Source organism: Pygocentrus nattereri, chromosome 1 (assembly GCF_015220715.1).
Source record: "Pygocentrus nattereri isolate fPygNat1 chromosome 1, fPygNat1.pri, whole genome shotgun sequence".
Lineage (NCBI taxonomy): Eukaryota > Metazoa > Chordata > Actinopteri > Characiformes > Serrasalmidae > Pygocentrus > Pygocentrus nattereri.
In genome coordinates this window covers 48,574,401-48,594,089 of record NC_051211.1, presented here as the reverse complement: position 1 = coordinate 48,594,089, position 19,689 = coordinate 48,574,401, and the positions used below count along the sequence as shown (strand labels likewise).

General features: G+C 40.4%; 2 protein-coding genes across 11 annotated transcripts in view; both read left to right on the top strand.

Annotated features, from left to right (window-relative positions):
* The window catches only part of LOC108428076 (coiled-coil domain-containing protein 136), a 69,636-nt gene extending 67,129 nt beyond the window's left edge, over nucleotides 1-2,507 (top strand). For all 3 annotated transcript variants that reach the window (XR_005130644.1, XM_037540816.1, XM_037540815.1), the window contains one exon: nucleotides 609-2,507. Coding sequence is in view for 1 of the 3 variants with exons in the window: in XM_037540816.1 (XP_037396713.1) it covers nucleotides 609-701 (93 nt within the window). In the remaining 2 variants the exon portion in view is untranslated. The remainder of the gene's footprint in view (nucleotides 1-608) is intronic.
* Nucleotides 2,508-9,964: 7,457 nt separating this feature from the next.
* Nucleotides 9,965-19,689, top strand: part of flncb (filamin C, gamma b (actin binding protein 280)) — a 113,664-nt gene continuing 103,939 nt past the window's right edge. For 4 of the 8 annotated variants that reach the window (XM_037539075.1, XM_017698973.2, XM_017698976.2 and 1 more), the window contains exon 1: nucleotides 9,965-10,855. In XM_037539075.1, coding sequence (XP_037394972.1) covers nucleotides 10,459-10,855 — 397 coding nt within the window. In that variant the 5' untranslated portion in view covers nucleotides 9,965-10,458. The remainder of the gene's footprint in view (nucleotides 10,856-19,689) is intronic. The other 4 variants (XM_037539078.1, XM_017698975.2, XM_017698977.2 and 1 more) reach the window with 1 other exon arrangement.

The following is a 19,689-nucleotide window of genomic DNA, read 5'->3' as shown; positions in this document are numbered from 1 at the left end:
AACAACTGAGAGGAGAAAAGTTATGAGGCCTGATCTAAACTGATCTTGTTGCTGACGCTGTGGTAAAGTATTTTTTACTAAACTAGTTTACAAATGATAACGAAAGACAGAAATGAAGGAAAAGCAAGTAAATTGAACTGTGAGTGGAAAACGAGCAATGAAAAGTGGCATTTTGTCTAATACTGAGCACCAGTGGGCCGCCTGGAAAACTGAGCAGAAAGCCATCGGCAGGCCAACAGTAGCCCACTGTCCTCTTGCTATTTTGGAAGTAAGGGGGGCAGGTAGCTAACAAGTCTTAGGAGCAAGTTGCTAACAAGTAGAGCAGGTAAATAGCAAGTAGCTAACAAGAAATGGAAGCTTTTAGCCACCAAATAATATAATGCAAACTACTCGTCTAAATCATCACACACTCCCTATATCAACTTGGTAAATAAGCTGGTCTCAAAACCATTTGCTTATGTGGTTTCTGACACTATATGACACTGTTAGCAATACAAATAGACAATTGAATTGTGGAGTGTCCAACAGTGTCTACAGTGTGACCTATATCTGTTTGTGTGTGACCTTTACATCCTCTGACCTCTCTTCCTACTTTACCTTGACCTTAGGAGAAAGAGGGCGACTGGAACCTGGTGATGGTGGTTGCCGTGGCAGCAGCAGCGCTTTTGCTCGTGCCCAGTTTGACCAGAGCTTTTTCTTGAGTCTCGGACAAGAAGTGGCCTCATCCACCAACGTTGTCTCTACCTGCCTGCTTATGTTCTCTGTGGTATACACACCAACACACACAACTTCCATAACCGCACATGAGGTATTCTCCTGAAATGGACATAATGCTGTACAGTTCAGGAGACCTTAGGAACACCAACAGCCTCCAAATCCAGTGCTTTCGTTACTTGTCTTGCCGCTCTGGTTGTACGCTCTTCTCGCTCTGTTGTCCTCCACACCTCTATAGATAAAAAGGGTCCACTTGAGGAGCAGTGGACCAGACATGGATGCAGTGTCGTGGACTGTGATGCACCACCCATGCTGCGCTGAAGCACAAAGAGATGGAGAAGATGGAGAAAAATCACTCATTTTGATCATTTCAACCATCTTTACCGACTGAGTTCTTTATTTCATTTTACTGAATGCTGAAAATTGTAGAGGACTAAAGATCTATTTGCCTTATTTCCATCTCAAATGGATCTCTTTCTTTGAGTTTAAGCATATCGGTTATCGGTCTCCCATCACTGCTGCTTTAGATACAGTCTTGCTTCTTCGGTCTCATTGCTTTTAATATGTGCTGTGGCAGCATGTGACATGATGCTTATCTAAAATCTTCCGGTTCTCTCACAAATATTGCCTGTTCCACTGGGGAATTCTTTTATTAGTCGTTTGTGCTTTGTTAGTTTTGACACAAATTACTCTACATTCTAAAGCATGCATCATACAGTTTCACCAATAACTATGTAATTATAATCGTACTATCTGTGATTTGAGTGAGTTTGAAGCATTCAAAGTGTTTTTCATGGTTCAAGGGATAAAGCACTGCTCATTGTAGAGGATCTAGACAAAGTTAGCTTTGGTTCCGATTAAATGTGAACAATTGTGACAGTATACAATTCTACAAAAAATATAAATGCTCACTCGGCAGTTTTAACCATTTAAAAAGTGGGATAGATATTTTTGTATGTTTGTGTGTTTAACCAAATGGCATTGATTAAACGAGAAAAGAGATAAAAACAAACTATTTTTGTACACAGCTAAACTGCAGTGCGTACTCCAGTATTATAATACTGGTTGGTAGCAATCAGAGAGTTATATTTCAGAACAAATGTTCTCTTTAGCAGCTGATACAGTGTAGTCCATATGTAATTGGACAGTGAAACAGCTCTTGATTTTCTCGCTGTACTCCAGCAAATTGGATTCGAAGCGTTACAGTGAAACACTGGCTGAAGTGCAGATTACCAGCTTTGAGGGTTTTCACATGTCCATCGAGTGAATCACAGCTCTTTAACCTATACAGTCGTATACAAAGGTTTGGGCACCAAATTACAATTTTAATGCACAAGTTGAACTTAAGCTGAACTTAACATATTCGGAAAAAAATAAAACATAAAATATGGCCTGTGTAAAAGTTACGTCACATTATATATTTTGTTTTTTTTCAATAAGTTAAACTCAAATTTGCAGTATTTTAGTGCAAAGTATCTGTTTAACACATTTAATATGGCATATTTAAGTTCCCTGCAGAGGATGTGTTACATTAACAGTATTTAGCAGATGCTCTTATCCAGAGCGACTTACAAGAAGAAATGTGTTCAACAGAATGTGTAATTTGACCAGCAGTATCGAAACTTTTATATATGACTGTATCCTCACCATCACAACAAAATGTATCTCAAATCAAATCAAATCAAATTTATTTGTAGCGCTTTTTACAACAGATGTTGTCACAAAGCAGCTTCACAGGATTCCAGTAAAGACAGAGTTTTAACAAGAATGTAAAAACCCCCAGGTGAGCAAGCCAGGGGCGACAGTGGCAGGGAGAACCTCCCTCAGAGCTGAGGAAGAAACCTTGGGAGTAACCAAGGCTCACCAGGGGGGACCCATCCTCCTCTGGTCAGATTACCTACAAATGATTATACTACTAATATTAATAGCAGTAGTATTAGTAGTAGTAATAGCTAGGTAAGGGTAACTTTAAAGTAGAGGGAAAGAACTCTTAATTTTGAGCAGAATTTCTTATAAGAAGATTTGTTTTCCAAAAAAAATAAACAAAAAAGAAGATACAGTTTTGTTCCGACAGCAGCAATATACCATCATTTCTGCGCAGTTCACAACAATTGGATACTAATATGTTTCTTGCCCAGCTGCATGGCTGCAATATTAGTTTTTGCACAAAAGAGCCAACGAAGGGTCTACATTCTAGATATGTTATTTGCATTTGGGCTTGCTGTTCTTTCTTCACGTGAAGACCAAAGACGTGTTACAGTCAGTAAAGCTTTAAAGTCAGAAACTAAAAACACAGGCAAACCATGAAGTGAATGAACATTTGGTATGCACTTCTGAACGCAATAGCAACTGACCTGAGCGACCATTGGAAACCGCAGTAAAGAATGACTAAAGAATGCTTTCAGTCATAATGGAAAAACTGTCGCACATCAAGAACACTATCTGGAATGTAGGCAGAATTGTGTCAAAGACCACCACAAAGAGACAAGCCTGAAAGAAAAAGCCTTCAAAACAATGGTATTGGCAGAGCATCATCATGGAACATAACCAACATCTGGTGATGTCTATGGTTTGCAGATTTCAAGCAGTCCTGGGGAGACTGTATGTAAACAGTGCTATGATTTCTGGACTGTTCACCCAGTGTGGATACGGATCCTCTTAAAATCCAATCTGGAGTTCTGCACTTCAACCTTAGTCATTATTATATTTCAGAGCCACAAGAGAGACTGTGACACTGTCCAGCTACTCATAGACTTCAATGTATATGTAGTTCAGTTCCTCTAAGAGTAGCCATCTAACTTCAGGATTATATACTTAGCCCTTGTGTGGTGTTGATGTGTTTGTTACTCAGTGGTCTGGTGGACCCACCACATTATTGTTTTTAAAACAATTCAGCCATAACGATTTATGTAGAAATGCCAGATGTTTAAAATATCACAAGTGGCCAGTGTAGGGTTCTCCTTTAGCAGCTGTAGCCAGTCAGCAGCCTGTCCATGGTGTCCACCCTCACACACACAAATTCAAACACATACACACACAGACACTAACAGTAGGCCATGTAGGAGGAGAACAGAGTGAAGGACACATCACCTCCACACTTTTATTCCTTGCGGGTTCACCCAACATCACATGTGTAATATAAATGGGTCGGGGGTGTACAGTGTGAAGTTAATGAAAACCTGTTATTTTATATGTTTTCACAAAAAGGAGCAAAGGCCAAGGAATCTGGGGTTGAAATAATAATAAATTGCATCATTTTGTCTTTTGATAAACATTGAAAATGGGTCTGACAGACCTGAACACCACACAAGGGTTGAAGGCAGCAATGCACATGATAATATGCTCACTACCTTCCTAAATATTACATGAAGAGTAAACACACTGATGTGGTATGGGCTATATAAATCCTCTTGAAGCTAGACTCTGAATATTGATGCATGCATGGTGCAGCTTAGATCTGTAGCAGAAAAACACTAGCTTTACCTGAAGTATGCAGCTAGATCCACAAAGTATGCACTTTCTGTCTTCAAATTTGTTCGTGTTGGACTCGCGAAGCATAAATAAAAGAGGTTTATTCATAAAAGCTAACAATACATGAAAGTTTCTAGCCGCCATTTAGCATTATGCAAATGATCATGCTAACTGGCGCATTGTTAGCCACAGTAGCATGCTAGCTATCTCGCTAATGATCTTGGCATTGTTTCCTCTTTTGGTTGTCTGTAATATTATTGTCACTGTAAACTATCAGTGTTATAAACTCTCACAACTCAGTTTATTACTCCAGACATCCATCCCTACGACTATTAAAGCAGTTAATTAGCACCCAAATTCAAAAGTGTAGCTGAAGACGAGCTAATGCACATAACAGAGTGGCTTCGAGTGTGTTGGTGATTCTGTGCCTCTTTCGTAACGTGGCTTTAAAGCATAGAAGAGGTAGAAGAGATTCCTACACTAACACACATTAGAGCATTGCTGCACTGGGCTTATCTGCGGTGGGCCTAGGTTGTTGCCATGCTGTCTTCCGGTATCTTGTGGATAGATGAACACTTTAGACCTCATTGCTAGCGCAGCTGAATGTGTATCGATGTACTAACGGTCAGTGACTTTATAAGATGATGCATGCTACTCAGTAAAGCTTATTTTCTATCCAAACATGGTATTTGTACTGTACTGTAAATACTTCAGTAGGTATACAGCTTTTGTGGGATATACTGTGAAACTGGATGCAAAGCCTTCAAATGGAAAGTCTTATTGCGATCACATAGCCGTCTGGGATATTGTATTATAATTGTTTTTTGAATATAATGAACGCAGCTGGCAGTCTGACAGGCCCTCAGTGGGTGTTTGTAAATGATGTAAACTTTGGCGTGGTTGCATGTATCTCACTGTGGCTTTGCATGCAGTCTGGTAGTAGTAAGTAGATTTTTTTTAAAAAACGAGTAGCCTACAAATGGCAGTGAACGCTGCATGAGTCCGTTTGCCTTTACCAAGATTGTTGTTACAATTCCAATTGGTTCCATTTGCAGTTTATTACCCTTTTTTAACAAATTTGCTTTGTTAATAAGGTGTAATCAGTTTTGTCTGTGTTTTGTATTATCTTGTGTTCTGTCTAAGCCCTATTCAGAAATTGTACGCTTCAATTAATCAAGTCTGCTCACCCAGTTTATATGAAAAACCTTTATTTACAAGAATTTAGCTCGCTTGTATTAACACCATAGAAAAGATACATTGGTTAAGGGTCAATAGATCAAGGCGAATATTTGCCTGACAAAAGCCTGTTGGCTTTCATACTGTAAACTTGTGTAAATAATATCATAAGGATGTAAGCATGGATGACATTGTAAAGCCTGCTACGAGACATTCTTCAGCCCTATACTTGGTTTTAATTCTCACACTTGTATTAGATAATATACTGGACATGCATATGAAGAAATCTGAATAGACGCTTCCTCACCGTTTAAAGTCCATTTTCTTCCATTCTATATGAACATCTCTCTTTGGTTCTGTCGAGATCTTAACGGAAGTATAGCTTTAAATGGGTCTGGTTTTAGTAAATAAGTACAAAATATCCATGGCATTAGTAAACAATGCTGTAATTGGAAGGTGTTGACGTGTGGCTTTGTAGAGATACTGTTGACTCTCTCTCTCTCTCTGTGCGACATAACTGTATTGTGTGACATCTATGACATGATTACATGTTGTTATGCCTTGACAGGCATTTGTGTAAAAAAAAAAGACAAAATATTGAGTATTTTGGTAATCTGACTGTACATTTTGTAAATGATCTGAAAGAAATAAAGTAGTTTATCCATGCACTTTTCTTTTCTATGCTAGTCGTCTATGTATTACTATGTACAACTAACATACAGCACCGCAGGAAAGGCCTGGGGATCTAAGAAAATGATACATAAAGCCATTTATCTGAAAAAAAAACACCTCTAGCAAAATAAACATAAATAAATAAACAATAGATTGTGATTTTATGTGACTGTGTGTTAGCTTATCCATTTCCAAAGCTCTATTTGAGGAAGTCCAGTATTTACAGTTACCAATACCTAGTTTGTGTAATCAGTCGTCAAATTAATTCAGGTGCTGCTGAAGGAATTTACGACTAACTGTATTCTTTTAACCAGCATATTAATAACGTTCAAAAATGTGGAATAATTTGTCATAATAACAACAGCTGTTATGTTTTCAAAAACAATTAGAAAAAACACAAATATAGTTTAGAATACTGTACGTTCTACCCCAGAAGGTCCTCAAAGACGTTATGTTCAATATTTTTATAATATAAAAACAAACTAAAATGTTATTAAATGATAAATAATATATCATTTATTTATGTACCTTATTTACAGTACTTTATTATTTATTTACAGTGATTTTTTTGTTACGTTTTCTGCCAATTTGGTTGTATATGTTAATGATGGTAGCGGTTAAGTCATCTATAGTCATCTATAGCTCTGTTCATCATTCTTTTTTAGAAAATTTCAGGATTTAACATAAAAACAACATTTATATATAAACATTTATATATCTTTGTTTATATATATATATATATATATATATATATATATATATATATATATATATATATACATTTAATTGGACTGGTCAGGGTCTAGATGTGAACCCTACAGAAAATATCTGATCTCACATTAAACACAAACTAGTGTTTTTCAACTGTTTGAAGCCGTCAGTGCTGAGTGGAACAATACTGACTCTTCTTTCTCTGCAAATTTACACAAAAAATTTCAACATTTAAAGAAATCAAAGGGAAACACTCTCCTATATTAAGTTATTTGATCTATTTGTTTAATGATTTAAAGGTGATTATTAACAGCTCAGCGTTTTGACATATATATATATATATATATATATATATATATATATATATATATATACACACACACTGTTACATACTGTTAGTATACATACTGCTCACCATTCTGAACACAAAACCTAAATGCCTTCCTTTTTTTCAGCATCCTATTAATTAGCTGAAATGTGTGAAATCGGTAGTAGTAACATCATAATGGAACCATTTTAAACATTTTCCTCCAATATTCCTTTTTATAATAACTCAAAACTGTGATTACAAACTTCTGGATGCTGGGACATTTATTTTAATGTTCTATAGTGATTCTACTGGGAAAAACACAGTTATGACCAAGATAAATCATTTTAAACAGTCTTCTTGGGTGCCTTTTGCACAGTACAGTATAATGTTATATTGTATACTCTTAAAAATAAAGGTGTCAGAAAGGGTTCTATGGCGTGATGCCATATACAAACCAAAGTATGTCTTAGCCAAGAGCCATTTAAGCACCTTCAGTTTTAGGAGGGCAGTCTTGTGAACTGATGTTCTAACCTCATTTCTTTTATGTGGTTCTAATATGGGAGACCATTCCAGTCTGAGATACTTCAGAGCATGAAGTCAGAGACTTCAGTAACTATTGCTGTAAATAGCTGGATAGTGATAATAATAATGTCTATGTACAATTTTCTGAGAGTTCCACCTTCAAATCTACTTCTTTTTCCCTGCCACTATGTCAGTGTACTTTCAATGACCCCTGACATTTGCTTTTCTCTCGTCGCTGAGGTCTTTTACTTCCAAACCCCGGAGACGGGAGACTCCATTAACATGCCGAGATGCTAAGTCAGAGAGATGACATCATACTACAATACTGGGAGTGACCCAGGACTATTTATGGACCGTGTATGTCACTGTGTGGAGAAGATGAGCTTTTTCTATGCCTCTCTTCTCACGTTTTTGGGACCACATGGGTGTAAGTGAGTCAAGACATCATATAGAGAGTCCAGTCCACAGGAGGTCCCTTCTTCCAGTAACTCTGGCCGACACCTCCCTTAGCTATGGTTTAGTCACTGTTGACCACTGCAGCGGTAGCTCTGAGTTGCACAAGAACTCACATATTCTGTTTCACTTTCCAACCCACAAACTCATTCAGTACAAACATTCCATCAGACTCAGTCAGATGGACTCAGAATAGCTTGATCTGAAGGTCTGCTTTAGGTCTAAAAGTGCTTATGGATAATTGGCCTAATCTTTTGTGCAATTTTTGGATCAATCAACCTAAAATAACTTTTTGAAGCAAACAAATATGTGTTTTTTTAAAGGGGCACTCCAGCCTTTTTATCAAAATCTCTGCATAAGTCAACTGTTGAGATGTAAACAAAGTCATTTAGAGTGGTATATTTAATGTTTTACACGGAACGCTGATCTCAAAATGATCGTAAAGCAATGTTTCAGGCATCAGTTAACATATATGTACCCAATTTCGTGTGATGAGCTTGTATGATGTAGTTTTTGGAGGCAATAAACTCTTCAGATATCTGGTTCCTATCACTGTTGAGAATGATTCTCTACTCGGCTAACTTCTCTAGAATGGCACAGTTCACATCAAAACACTTTTTTCTTTATATTGCAATGATTCAATTGTGCAGAATTTTTGAAAAATTGGCAGAATTCCCCATTAAGGTCAAACACATCTGCTTTAACTTTTGCCTGAAGTCTAATATACAGTATATATGGCAAAGGTAAAGGGAGATAACTGGCTTCAACATTCCGGACTTCCGGAGTTCTGGAAGCTTGTTAAAAAACATTAATGTTATAGTTTCCTAATGTAAACTCTAAGGATTACAGCATAGTCATAGATTGTACCCTATGACATTTTAAAATAATCCTAATTTAAACTCCTGATCTGCATTGTCAACTGGCTGATGTGCTCAGGTGCTTTTATTGGCCATCCCCATCACCATCAAACCCACTTTTCACTTTCATATGTCCGTTTGGGGAACCCAGGGCCTTCTGTGTTGAAGATGTGACATAAATGCCTTGAAATAAATGAAATGGTGGTTGGCTAGTGTAGTGGTTAACACCTTTGCCTTCTACGCTGTAGACTGGGGTTCAATCCCCGACCCTACACTATACCAATAAGAGTCCTTGGGCAAGACTCCTTACACCACCTTGGCCTACCTGTGTAAAATGATCAAATTGTAAGTTGCTCTGGATAAAAGCGTCAGCTAAATACCGTAAATGTAAAATAAAGTTCAGAAACATACCCCATTCAGCATCTAACCACATGCTAGTGCTAGATACTTAAAGCAGGCCTATGGATAACCAGCTGTATTTATAAGCTTGACCAAGGCCTTACAGGAATGATCTCATGGCCTAGAATAAGTGGCGTGTCAAAATGGGTCCCTTAGCCTTTATTAATATACAAACCACATATTAATAAATCACACGGTCTCGTTCATCATCTCTTCTCCGTACTCTCTGACACGTGTTCAGCGCGCTGTGTGTAAATTTACCAGCTCTGTCTATAAGGTTCTGAAGTCACTTGCCTTTCTTGGCCTCAATTGTTAAGGCTCGTTCAGAGCAGACTGTTGTTGTACGGCACAGCACCCAGTTTAGGGAGCCGTGATTTTTTTCCACACCCGTATTCCCCGCCCTCTTGCGCCAGGATTGGCTAGAAGTTCGCACTCACACGCAGGAAAAAAACTATGAGCCAATAAGAGCGCAGGGGCGGGGTCTGTGCGAAAACGGGTGTGGAAAAAAACAACAACAACGCATTTGGGAGGCCTAAAAATACTCATCACTGTAACGGCCGTCGCAGCTCTTGGGGGTCGCAGCCAATCCCTTTGCCCGGCGTGCGCCCCGGCCAATCAGACGCCGTATCGGTATCCCAGCGAGATTAGACACTTAGTTACCCGTCCCACAGTTGTATATGGTCATGATGACAGCGGCATACCATGAAATCCACTGGACTGACGTGAGCCGGAGGGTCTCAGGAGTTTTTTTTAAAGCCTTCTCTGACCACTTGCTTTATTTAAACCATTCAAGTGTAGCTAGCAGAGGCCGCGACACCCGCAGCTCCAACGCCGCCGAGCGCCGGTCTCTTCTACCCGTCTCTCTCTCACTTTCTCTCGCTTCAAAACGTTTCAGAGGTCGTTAGCCTGTTTTCGCTCTTTTGGGGACTAAATAACGTTCATTTTTTACGTTCGCAGTTGGCGTGAAGACGAAAACTTGGCTCGGAATAGGGAAACTAATACCCAACTCTCTCATTCCGCTTTCTTTGTCCTAAAACAGCCTTTAACGGTTTTTTTACCTCAGCGAGCGCGCGCGCCTGGTACTGCCCTCGCCCCCCCCCCCTCCACCCGCCCGCTTGTGGTAAAGCCTCAGTGATTGCCGTATAAAAAGGGGGCGCGCGAAAAAGCGAAAACATGATGAGCAACAACGCATACTACGAACCGCAGCGGCAGCAGCAGCAGCAGCCCACACTGTACTACCAGGGCACCACGGACGACGGCGAGGAAGGAGACGAGGAGATGCCGGCCACAGAGAAGGACCTGGCGGAGGACGCGCCGTGGAAGAAGATCCAGCAGAACACCTTCACCAGGTGGTGCAACGAGCACCTCAAGTGCCTCAACAAGAAGATCGGCGACCTGCAGAGAGACCTGAGCGACGGCCTCAAGCTCATAGGGCTGCTGGAGGTTCTGAGCCAGAAGAAAATGTACAGAAAGTACCACGCCAGACCCAACTTCAGGCAGATGAAACTGGAAAACGTGTCCGTCGCGCTGGAGTTCCTCGAAAGGGAGCACATCAAACTCGTATCGATAGGTAAGCGGCGCCTGGCAGAGATGAGGGGTTGGGGGGGGGGGGGGGGGGTTTACTGCCAAAAAAAGTTGACGCCACCCGTTTTTTTTCTTTAACTTGTGCGTAATTAAATGGTTGAGATGTAAACAAAGTCAGCCAGAGCTGTTTGGTGTTAAATGCACCAAGTCGGAATTGCTCACAGTGGTGGTGATAGGAACCAGACGTCTGAAGAGTTGAATGGCTTTGAAAACTCACTTAAGGAGTTGTACACAAAACGGCTGTGAATACCGGCTGAAACATTGTTTGACGACAGTTTTGGCCTAAAACGTCTTTGTAATTCATTTATTTCAATCCAGTCATATGCAGAGCGCTGTGAAAACAAACAAACAAACAAACAAAACTTTTTTTTTACTATTTCACCATCATAATCATTACATATGAAACTCGGAAGACAGGAAGATTCACTATTGTTTTGGATGGCAAATAAAATCCCTACATTTGTGTTGTGGACATAATGGCCCTTGTTCCTTGTTTTCTATCACCACCACTGTAAAGAAATCTAAGTCTGTAACTTAAAGTCATTTTTACATCAGACCACTCTGAATGAGTTTGTTTACATTGCAGCATCAGATGTATGCAAACAAAATTGAAAAATGGGTGGACTTCCCCTTTAATGCGCCCTTCAAAACGCTGGATAAAGTTAGTGGCCGCAGTTCCACTTGCTAATAGTAGGGGGCGCCTTTGAGATTCTACAATGTTGACAGCTGTGCAGCTGTTTCATCTCCAATGAGCGCAAATGAGTGGTTAGCCTGTTAGCCAGTCCACTGAAGTCACTAATGTGAACTGAGCAACTGCTACACTTTCCCTGACCTTCCCGTTTGTGTGAATGTGGCCGTGGTGAGCTGTGAACGGGTGCGCTTTGTCTCTTCGCTCACGCGGAGTGCTGGTGCAGTTTGTTCACTACCCCAAAAAGCGTCATGTGTGCTGTTGGGCTGATGGAGGGTGGGTGAAGTCGCTGGTTCTGTCACGGTGAGGTCTGTTTGTTGAAAGACGTTGTTACAGCCTGGCTCATTCTGGGGTGAGCAGGCTTTATCGGGATAAATTCCCTCACACTGTGCTTAAACGAGAGTGACCGATTGGTCAAAAACTCTAAACTGACTCAGATTTCTGGTGACACTTTATTTTGAGTGGCCTTTTTAAAATGAACGCTCAACAGACCCTCAGTAACATGTCAGAAACATATGAGCGTTAGGATTAGGCTTTGTCTTGAGATTAAGGTTAGGTTTAGGATTAGGGCCACAGTGAAGGTGAGGGTTAGGATTAGGTTTTGGGTTGAGATTAAAGTTAGGGTTAGGATTAGGGCCAAGGTGAAGGTTAGGATTAGGTTTTGGGTTGAGATTAAAGTTAGGGTTAGGATTAGGGCCAGGTTGAAGGTTAGGATTAGGCTTTGTCTTGAGATTAAAGTTAGGGTTAGGATTAGGGCCAGTAGAGGGTTAGGATTAGGCTTTGGGTTGAGATTAAAGTTAGGGTTAGAATTAGGGCCCAGGTGAGGGTTAGGATTAGGCTTTGGGTTGAGATTAAAGTTATGGTTAGAATTAGGGCCCAGGTGAGGGTTAGGATTAGGTTTTGGGTTGAGATTAAAGTTAGGGTTAGGATTAGGGCCCAGGTGAGGGTTAGGATTAGGTTTTGGGTTGAGATTAAAGTTAGGGTTAGGATTAGGGCCAGGGTGAAGGTCAGGATTAGATTTTGGGTTGAGGTTAAGGTTAGGGTTAGGATTAGGGCCAGGATGAGGGTTAGGATTAGGCTTTGGGTTGAGATTAAAGAGGGTTAGGATTAGGGCCCAGGTGAGGGTTAGGATTAGGCTTTGGGTTGAGGTTAAGGTTAGGATTAGGGCCAGGTTTAGGGTTCTGTGTAATCTTAAATTTTGCGTAATGGAAGTAACATGTTATCAACACATCTACTGAATGTAAGTCATGTATCAACAGAACATCTACAAGATGTTTACTTCAGTGTATTCAGATGCGTCACTACTGCTGCTTCACTGATGTGTTGCTGATGTGTTACTAATAAACTGTTGAGTTTATTAATCATCTACAAAGGACCACTCCAAATAAAGTGTTACCAGATTTTTTTTACAGTGGTGGTGATAGGAACCAGAAGTCACCATGTTTGCAGTTTGAAACATCTGTCCAATGCAGACAGCTCTTAAGCAATTATCAATACCAAAAGCCATCAATACCGATATTATCTCAGTATTATTCTGCATCTCTAGTAATTCGTACTGTTTAATTGGGCTTAGTTCAACACAGTGAGTGAAACTGAATAAATAAAACCATTGCACTAATTTTTCTGAGAGTATTTTTTAAATGTGGCACTAGAGGTGGGCAGTGATTCAATATCTTATTGTTATCATGATAAACCAAACACTCGAACACTAGCATGGGCGTCATAGTACTTAAACATCACTGCAGGTTTCATTAAACGGAGAGAATAATTAGTCCTGTTTATTGGGTTTTAGTACAGAGGAGAAGCACAGTATGTGCAACATTGAATGAAATCCATTGTTCTTGTGGGCAGGTTTTAAATATGCCACTTTTTGCCGATTCGCCCAAATGTGGCACTACTGCGTAATCTGTTCCAGCTTCTCAAATCTCTGTGTGTTCTTGAAATTCTATAAGCTGAGACTGAGTTGAAATCAGCTCCAGCAACATGAACAGCAGTGTATTACTGTGCACGACTGACACAGGCAATAGTGAAATATTGTGCCGTACCGCTTTAATGATGCACTGGCATATTTACTACAGCAGTGCTCGCTCAAGAGCCTCAGTCAGCCAAGCACGCCTGAGGGTGTGTTTCAGACGCACATGATCAATGCTGATCTTGTTTCTCTGTGTCTCTTCAACTGTAAATACTGCTGGCTTGGAATAATCGTTGGGAAAAATTGATCTTGGCCATTGAGGAGTGTGCAGGTTATTTGGGGAAACAAATTCAGTTAATCCACAAGTTAAACGCTATATGCACACTCACTGGTCTCTGTAGAAACCCCACCTTGAGTTTGAGTTGTGTGAACATTGAGTTTGAGTTGAGTTGACCCAACTTGTGTCCTCAAGTTGAGTCAACTCAAGAAAGCCTTGTTAACAGTTTCTGTATCATTTCGAGTTGAGCTGACCTCTCATTTTTAACCATGAAGAGGATGGTGAGTGAATTCCCTGGTAAGACTGTGCAGAGATGGTGCAGTAGAATTAGACAGATTGAAGGCGTTGCTGTTCAGTGGGCCTAACTCATAGGCATAAAGGGTCAAAGTTTAACGCAGGCCAGATTTGCATTTTGGAATATACTGAGGGTAAAAAGAATGAGCAGAGGGATGTCAGGCACTGTGTGGGTTCCTTTCACCACAAAGAAACTCAATACAAACAACTAGATTGTTGTCAGTGTCAACTAAATAAATCCAGCTGAATGTGGTTCAGCCTGGGTGAATAGGTTTTGGCAGACTGAGTGTTTGGTCGCTCTGCACATGAGACTGAATGAGTCAAATTCGAGATGGGGATGTTTGGGGGGTCCAGTTATCAGAAGATGTTTGAATTAGTTTTAGTATTTTTAATGAACCCATTCTTCCCACCTACTGAAAGAATGTCTGCCAAACCTGACATGACCTGTTTTGGTTGGACTGCTTTGTTTTGTTTTGTTCTCTTAAAATTACACCAAAAGGATCCTTATTCAATCGAGTTCAATCCAGATCTATTTGAATAGCGCTTTGTGGAATAGATCCATGAAAACCAGTGGCTACTGTTAGAAGCAATTTCAACGACAAGTTAGCACAAGAGAAAATATGAAAAAGTAAATATGCACTTTTATGGCAGTTTTTAATGTCACAAATCAGTTTGAAGCATCAGTCACATCTAGACATCTACCGATCATCTGCCGTGACATAGACGATATGTGACGCTAAGAGAGAACCTGCGGTATCTACTGGGTTTGCTCACTGACTTCCACAAACTACAGTGCAGGTCATAGTGCTGTCCTTTCAAATGGCCCATATCCTACATTTCTTTTTTCCCTCTGAGGTCCACTTGTATCTTCTGAATGGGTTTTGTACCAAAACAGTAATCTTTACATGGCTGTTTTTCAATCTCTCTTCTATCCCTTAGAGTTAAACAGTCTGTTTAATTGTAACTGTGCCGTTATGACTGATATACAGTATAAGTAAACCCAGTTCTGATTGGCTGCCTTGTATTGTGCCTCAGTTAAGAAGCAGACCAGGCTGGCTGAAACACTCTTTACAACTTCACTGTAAGCAGATGGGGCTATCAGGCTCAATTGGCATATATATGTAAATGCATTTCTGTGATGTCACAAACATGGGAGGATTTTGGTTTTCCGTATATGGACCGTATGAACTGGAGAACAAATCATACCTTTTGAAACCGTGTTTACATGCAATATCAAACTCTTTCATTTCAAAAAAGCAAGGGAGGATTTTCCATGATTTGGGCCCTTTAAGAGTGGAGGCAATAAAACAGAAAAAAAAAAAACAGATCAAATGCTAGCAGATGAAGACTGACTCAGTCTGAATGGAATTGGATGAAGAGGAGAGATGGAAGAAGAGGAAGGTCAAACAGATCAGGGGGCAGTGTAGAGGGGGGACATTACTTTAGATTGCGAGCAGATGTGTGTTTGAGGTTGTCACAGTGTGAGCGCCAGGGGGAAATAGGTCAACAGACTCAGACAGTGACACCCATGCGAGAGCAGCTCGAGTCCGGCCCGGCTGCTGTTGGTGATAAGATGGATCTTTCCAGAAGGACACCTGCCATGGATTCCTCTCTGTGGCTTAGAGTGTCGAGTGACAGGAGAACAGGAAAACCTCCTGGAGCCCCCTCACTTACTCACACGCTGCATGCAAAACGCAAGTGGCTGTGTCACATGGGGGTTGGCCCGCTGCCTTGACAGGAAACACTACTCTGCTATGTTGCTCTACGCTTTAGGCCTAACCGTTAGGCCTAACCATCAGAGACACACACACACACCTGTGGCACACGATGGTATACATGAACGCAGACTCCTACTCATGTACAATTAAGTGCAAGGATTTTAGAAATAATTGCGATCGGCTCAAATAACTGTGATCAGACCATTATAAAATAATTGAGGCAGGGCTGATCTTCACACAGTGTAAAGGGCAGATGCTGTTTTGATATGATGACGATGATATGATGGCCATTCTTTGTGCAGTGTTCAGTTCCATGACATTTTTATCGTACACATTATGCATCACACTGTTTATTATTCTTGAGGTTGGGGCACACACATGGGGCAGTCATGGGCTGGAGGTTAGGGATCCAGCCTCGTGACCGGAAGGTCACCGGTTCGATCCCCAGAGCCGACAGCACATGACTGAGGTGTCCTTGAGCAAGACACCTAACCCCCAACTGCTCCTCGGGCGCTGCAGATTGGGCTGCCCACCGCTCTGGGCAAGTGTGCTCACTGCCCCCTAGTGTGTGTGTGCTCACTAGTGTGTATGTGGTGTTTCACTTCACGAATGGGTTAAATGCGGAGGTGAAATTTCCCCATTGTGGGACTAATAAGGGTCTCTTAAGCTTAAGGTTTCATGAATTGGAAAAGACAGAATGCAACATCAGTGCCACATTTTATACATACTGTCAAAAAATATAAATACAATGATTTTTATTCAACATTCTACATAATAATTATGTACTGTTGCTCGTTAAACACTGGCGTTTACCGCAATATGTTCAGAGGAGCCTATTGTGGTGTATTGTGATGTCATTTATAACCATATTATGAAATATTGGCATATTGTCCACCGCGACTTGGCCAGTATTAGACTCCTTCTGAGTGGATGATTGATGCAGGGACAGCTGGACCCTGGCACTCGTCTGCTAACAGGTGCTAGAAATAGCTTCTGAGATGCAGGGAGTTGGGGGCAGGGTGGACAGAGGAGAGGGAGCTTCTGGGAGAGGGACAGAGGAGCAGTCTTGATTTCCAGGAACTTCTAGGTCTGGATCTGCAGAGCCACAGAGGTGACATCAGCGTTTTTCTTTTGGGGAGTTAAGATTGTTCAGAAGAAGTGAAGCATTAATGCGAAAATCCAGTGATCTGTATTTTCATGTCTGTTTTCTTTCACAAAGACATTTGTACTCGGTGTCCAAACGCAAATTATGTAGTTCAAAAATTACTAAAGCCATCAGATCGTATTATGTACTGGATCAGCACTCACACCAACGTTAAACCTTATTTAAGACAGCGGATATTGGCTAGACGTGGCCAGTCCACATTCAGTTCTCTTTCTTAGCCATGGTCATTAAAAACTGTGCAATTTCATGAACCTTCTGGCCAATCTTGGCTCATGAGGACGTTTTATTTGGCTTGCTAGAAAGTGGCTCTCACCCCACCCCCGTCACCCAATGAGAAAACATACATTCACTTTATGAATTTATAAAGTTGAAAATTCTTTTTCAGAAAAACCTGTTGTAGCTCACTGAATTAAACATTTTTCCTTATTGTTATGATCTGGGGAAAGCAGGGTGTTCACACCAGTCCTAAGTGGGAGGAGGGACTTTAGTGCTTTCATAACATTATGAAGTCTTAATGGATTCTATTGCAGGACAGTACCTATCAAACCCGTTGTAATTCCATGTTACTTCAGCTGGGAAAACGTAGCAGATCCACATGTCTCAACAGGTGGAATATAAAGACAATCTGAGTGGTTGGAGAAAGTTGATTCATCATGACATAAGTCAGAGTTTATGTCAGTGAGGATGTGAATCTGTTACACTCTGTTTTATATATATATATATATATATATATATATATATATATATATATATATATATATATATATATATTAGTTTATCTTTACTGTTGGAACAAAACCTTGTATCTCCATTTTTATTTTATTGCATGATTTAGAAAAATCAGCTGTGTCAAAATTTCATGAAGAACAGACCACCTGAAATGACCCATTACATAGAACATAATCTTCTTAAATCAGCTTACTTAGAAAGTTGAGATGTTGTTTCCTTCTGTAAAGTTGAGACAACAACAATATGCATTGGGATGTGTTGAAGTTGGTTTTGTTAAGACAATTTGAAGCCTATGCACACACACACACACACACACACACACACACACACACACACACACACACACACACACACACAGTATCTCTCTCTCTTTCTCTCTCTCTCTTCTACTGTTCTCATACAAGACTATCTCTAATTGTTACCATGTGTCAGAGGCTAGTCAGTTCAGTGGAATGTTTGAGTGCGATGGAGCGAACACCCCTACACACACACACACACACACACGCACGCGCGTACACGCGCACGCACACACACACACACACACATACACGCGCACAGACACGCACACGCACACACACACCATCTATATCTCTTTTCCTGTCTCTCTTTCTCTGTCTGTCTGTGTCTCTCTCTCTCTCTCTCTCTCTCTCTCTCTCTCTCTCTCTCTCTCTCTCTCATTACTGTTGTTATAAATGGGCTCCTTCATGGAGCACCATCTCCCTTTTTCCCTGTTGAACTTTTCCATATTTCTCAGACAGTGGTGTATGTGTGTGTTTGAATGTATTAACATGAGCAGCAGAGATGATCATTACAGCCAGATTACAAGTTTCCATCTCAGCTTTCTGGTGCAGTTCTGGTTCTAGTATTTGGGCTACTGGAATAGTACGCGGTCATTGATTCGACTAGAATTACACTACTGTTCAAAGACACAATGTCAGAGACCATCCTCAATTTTTAACCCCATAAACTCCCAGGCTTATTACATACCAATGCTTATTATTTAGCATCTACAGCACTTCCGTGCAAACTGGCTGCAATATTCTTAGGTAATAGAAGTGTGTAATAAAAAACGTTGGGCCCGCTGACAGACCCTGGCCATGTAAGGGGTTCATTTACAGCCAAAACAGCCATTAAGAATGTGTTATTCATTTTTCAGTGTGAGGAAATAAAAACAGAAACTGCTGACAATGCAGTATTTAGTGTGTCTTACACCTTCCATTCCTTTCGGGAGACTTATTTTATTTTTTTAGACATCTGCAGAGATGCCTTCAAAGCTCAGACTTAAAAGTTGTTTTCTGCATTTTGTGCATCTCATAATCCAAGAAATCCAAATCCCACTTAGACTCATCTGACCCTAAAACCTCACTCCACATCTCAGACATCCACTTTCGGTGTTCAGGTGCAAATTTTCATTTTCTCAGTGAGGGCATCTTGACAGCTACACATCCTTTCAGACCCATAGCATTGAGTTGTCTTCTCACAGTGGAAGGATGGACAGAAATGCTTGTGTATTTTTTCAGATATGAAGTAAGAGTGCAGCTTGATTTTCTCCTCTCAAAGATAAAAGCTAGAATTTCCATTATAATATAAGGGAAATGATATAAAAGTTATATCATGTCTCCATCTTTATACAAGTGGATTATCTTCTATCTCATCTCCTCAGAAACCTCTGCTGAAAATTTAATAACTTGTGTTTAATGGCTTGTTTTACTAGAAAAGAAATGAAGATTGGTCTCTTATTGTTGCGCAGTACTGTACATATGGCAGCAATTTGTCACGATTGGCTCCTCCCAGTCTCCTCATGTGCTTTTGTTTACCTTTTAGTCCTGTCATGTGCTTTTGTTTTGATTTATTCACAGTCCGGCCCCCTTGTTTTCTGACTCAGCCCCTGAGTTTTTTCCACCTGTTTTCCGTCTGTTCCTCATGATCCTTTTGTATTTAAGCCCTGTGTTTGCCCCGTGTGTTTGTTGGTCTTTGTTTGATATTTGTTTGTGCTGTTTGGATGTATCATTTGCTGTTTTTCTAGCCCCTGTTGTA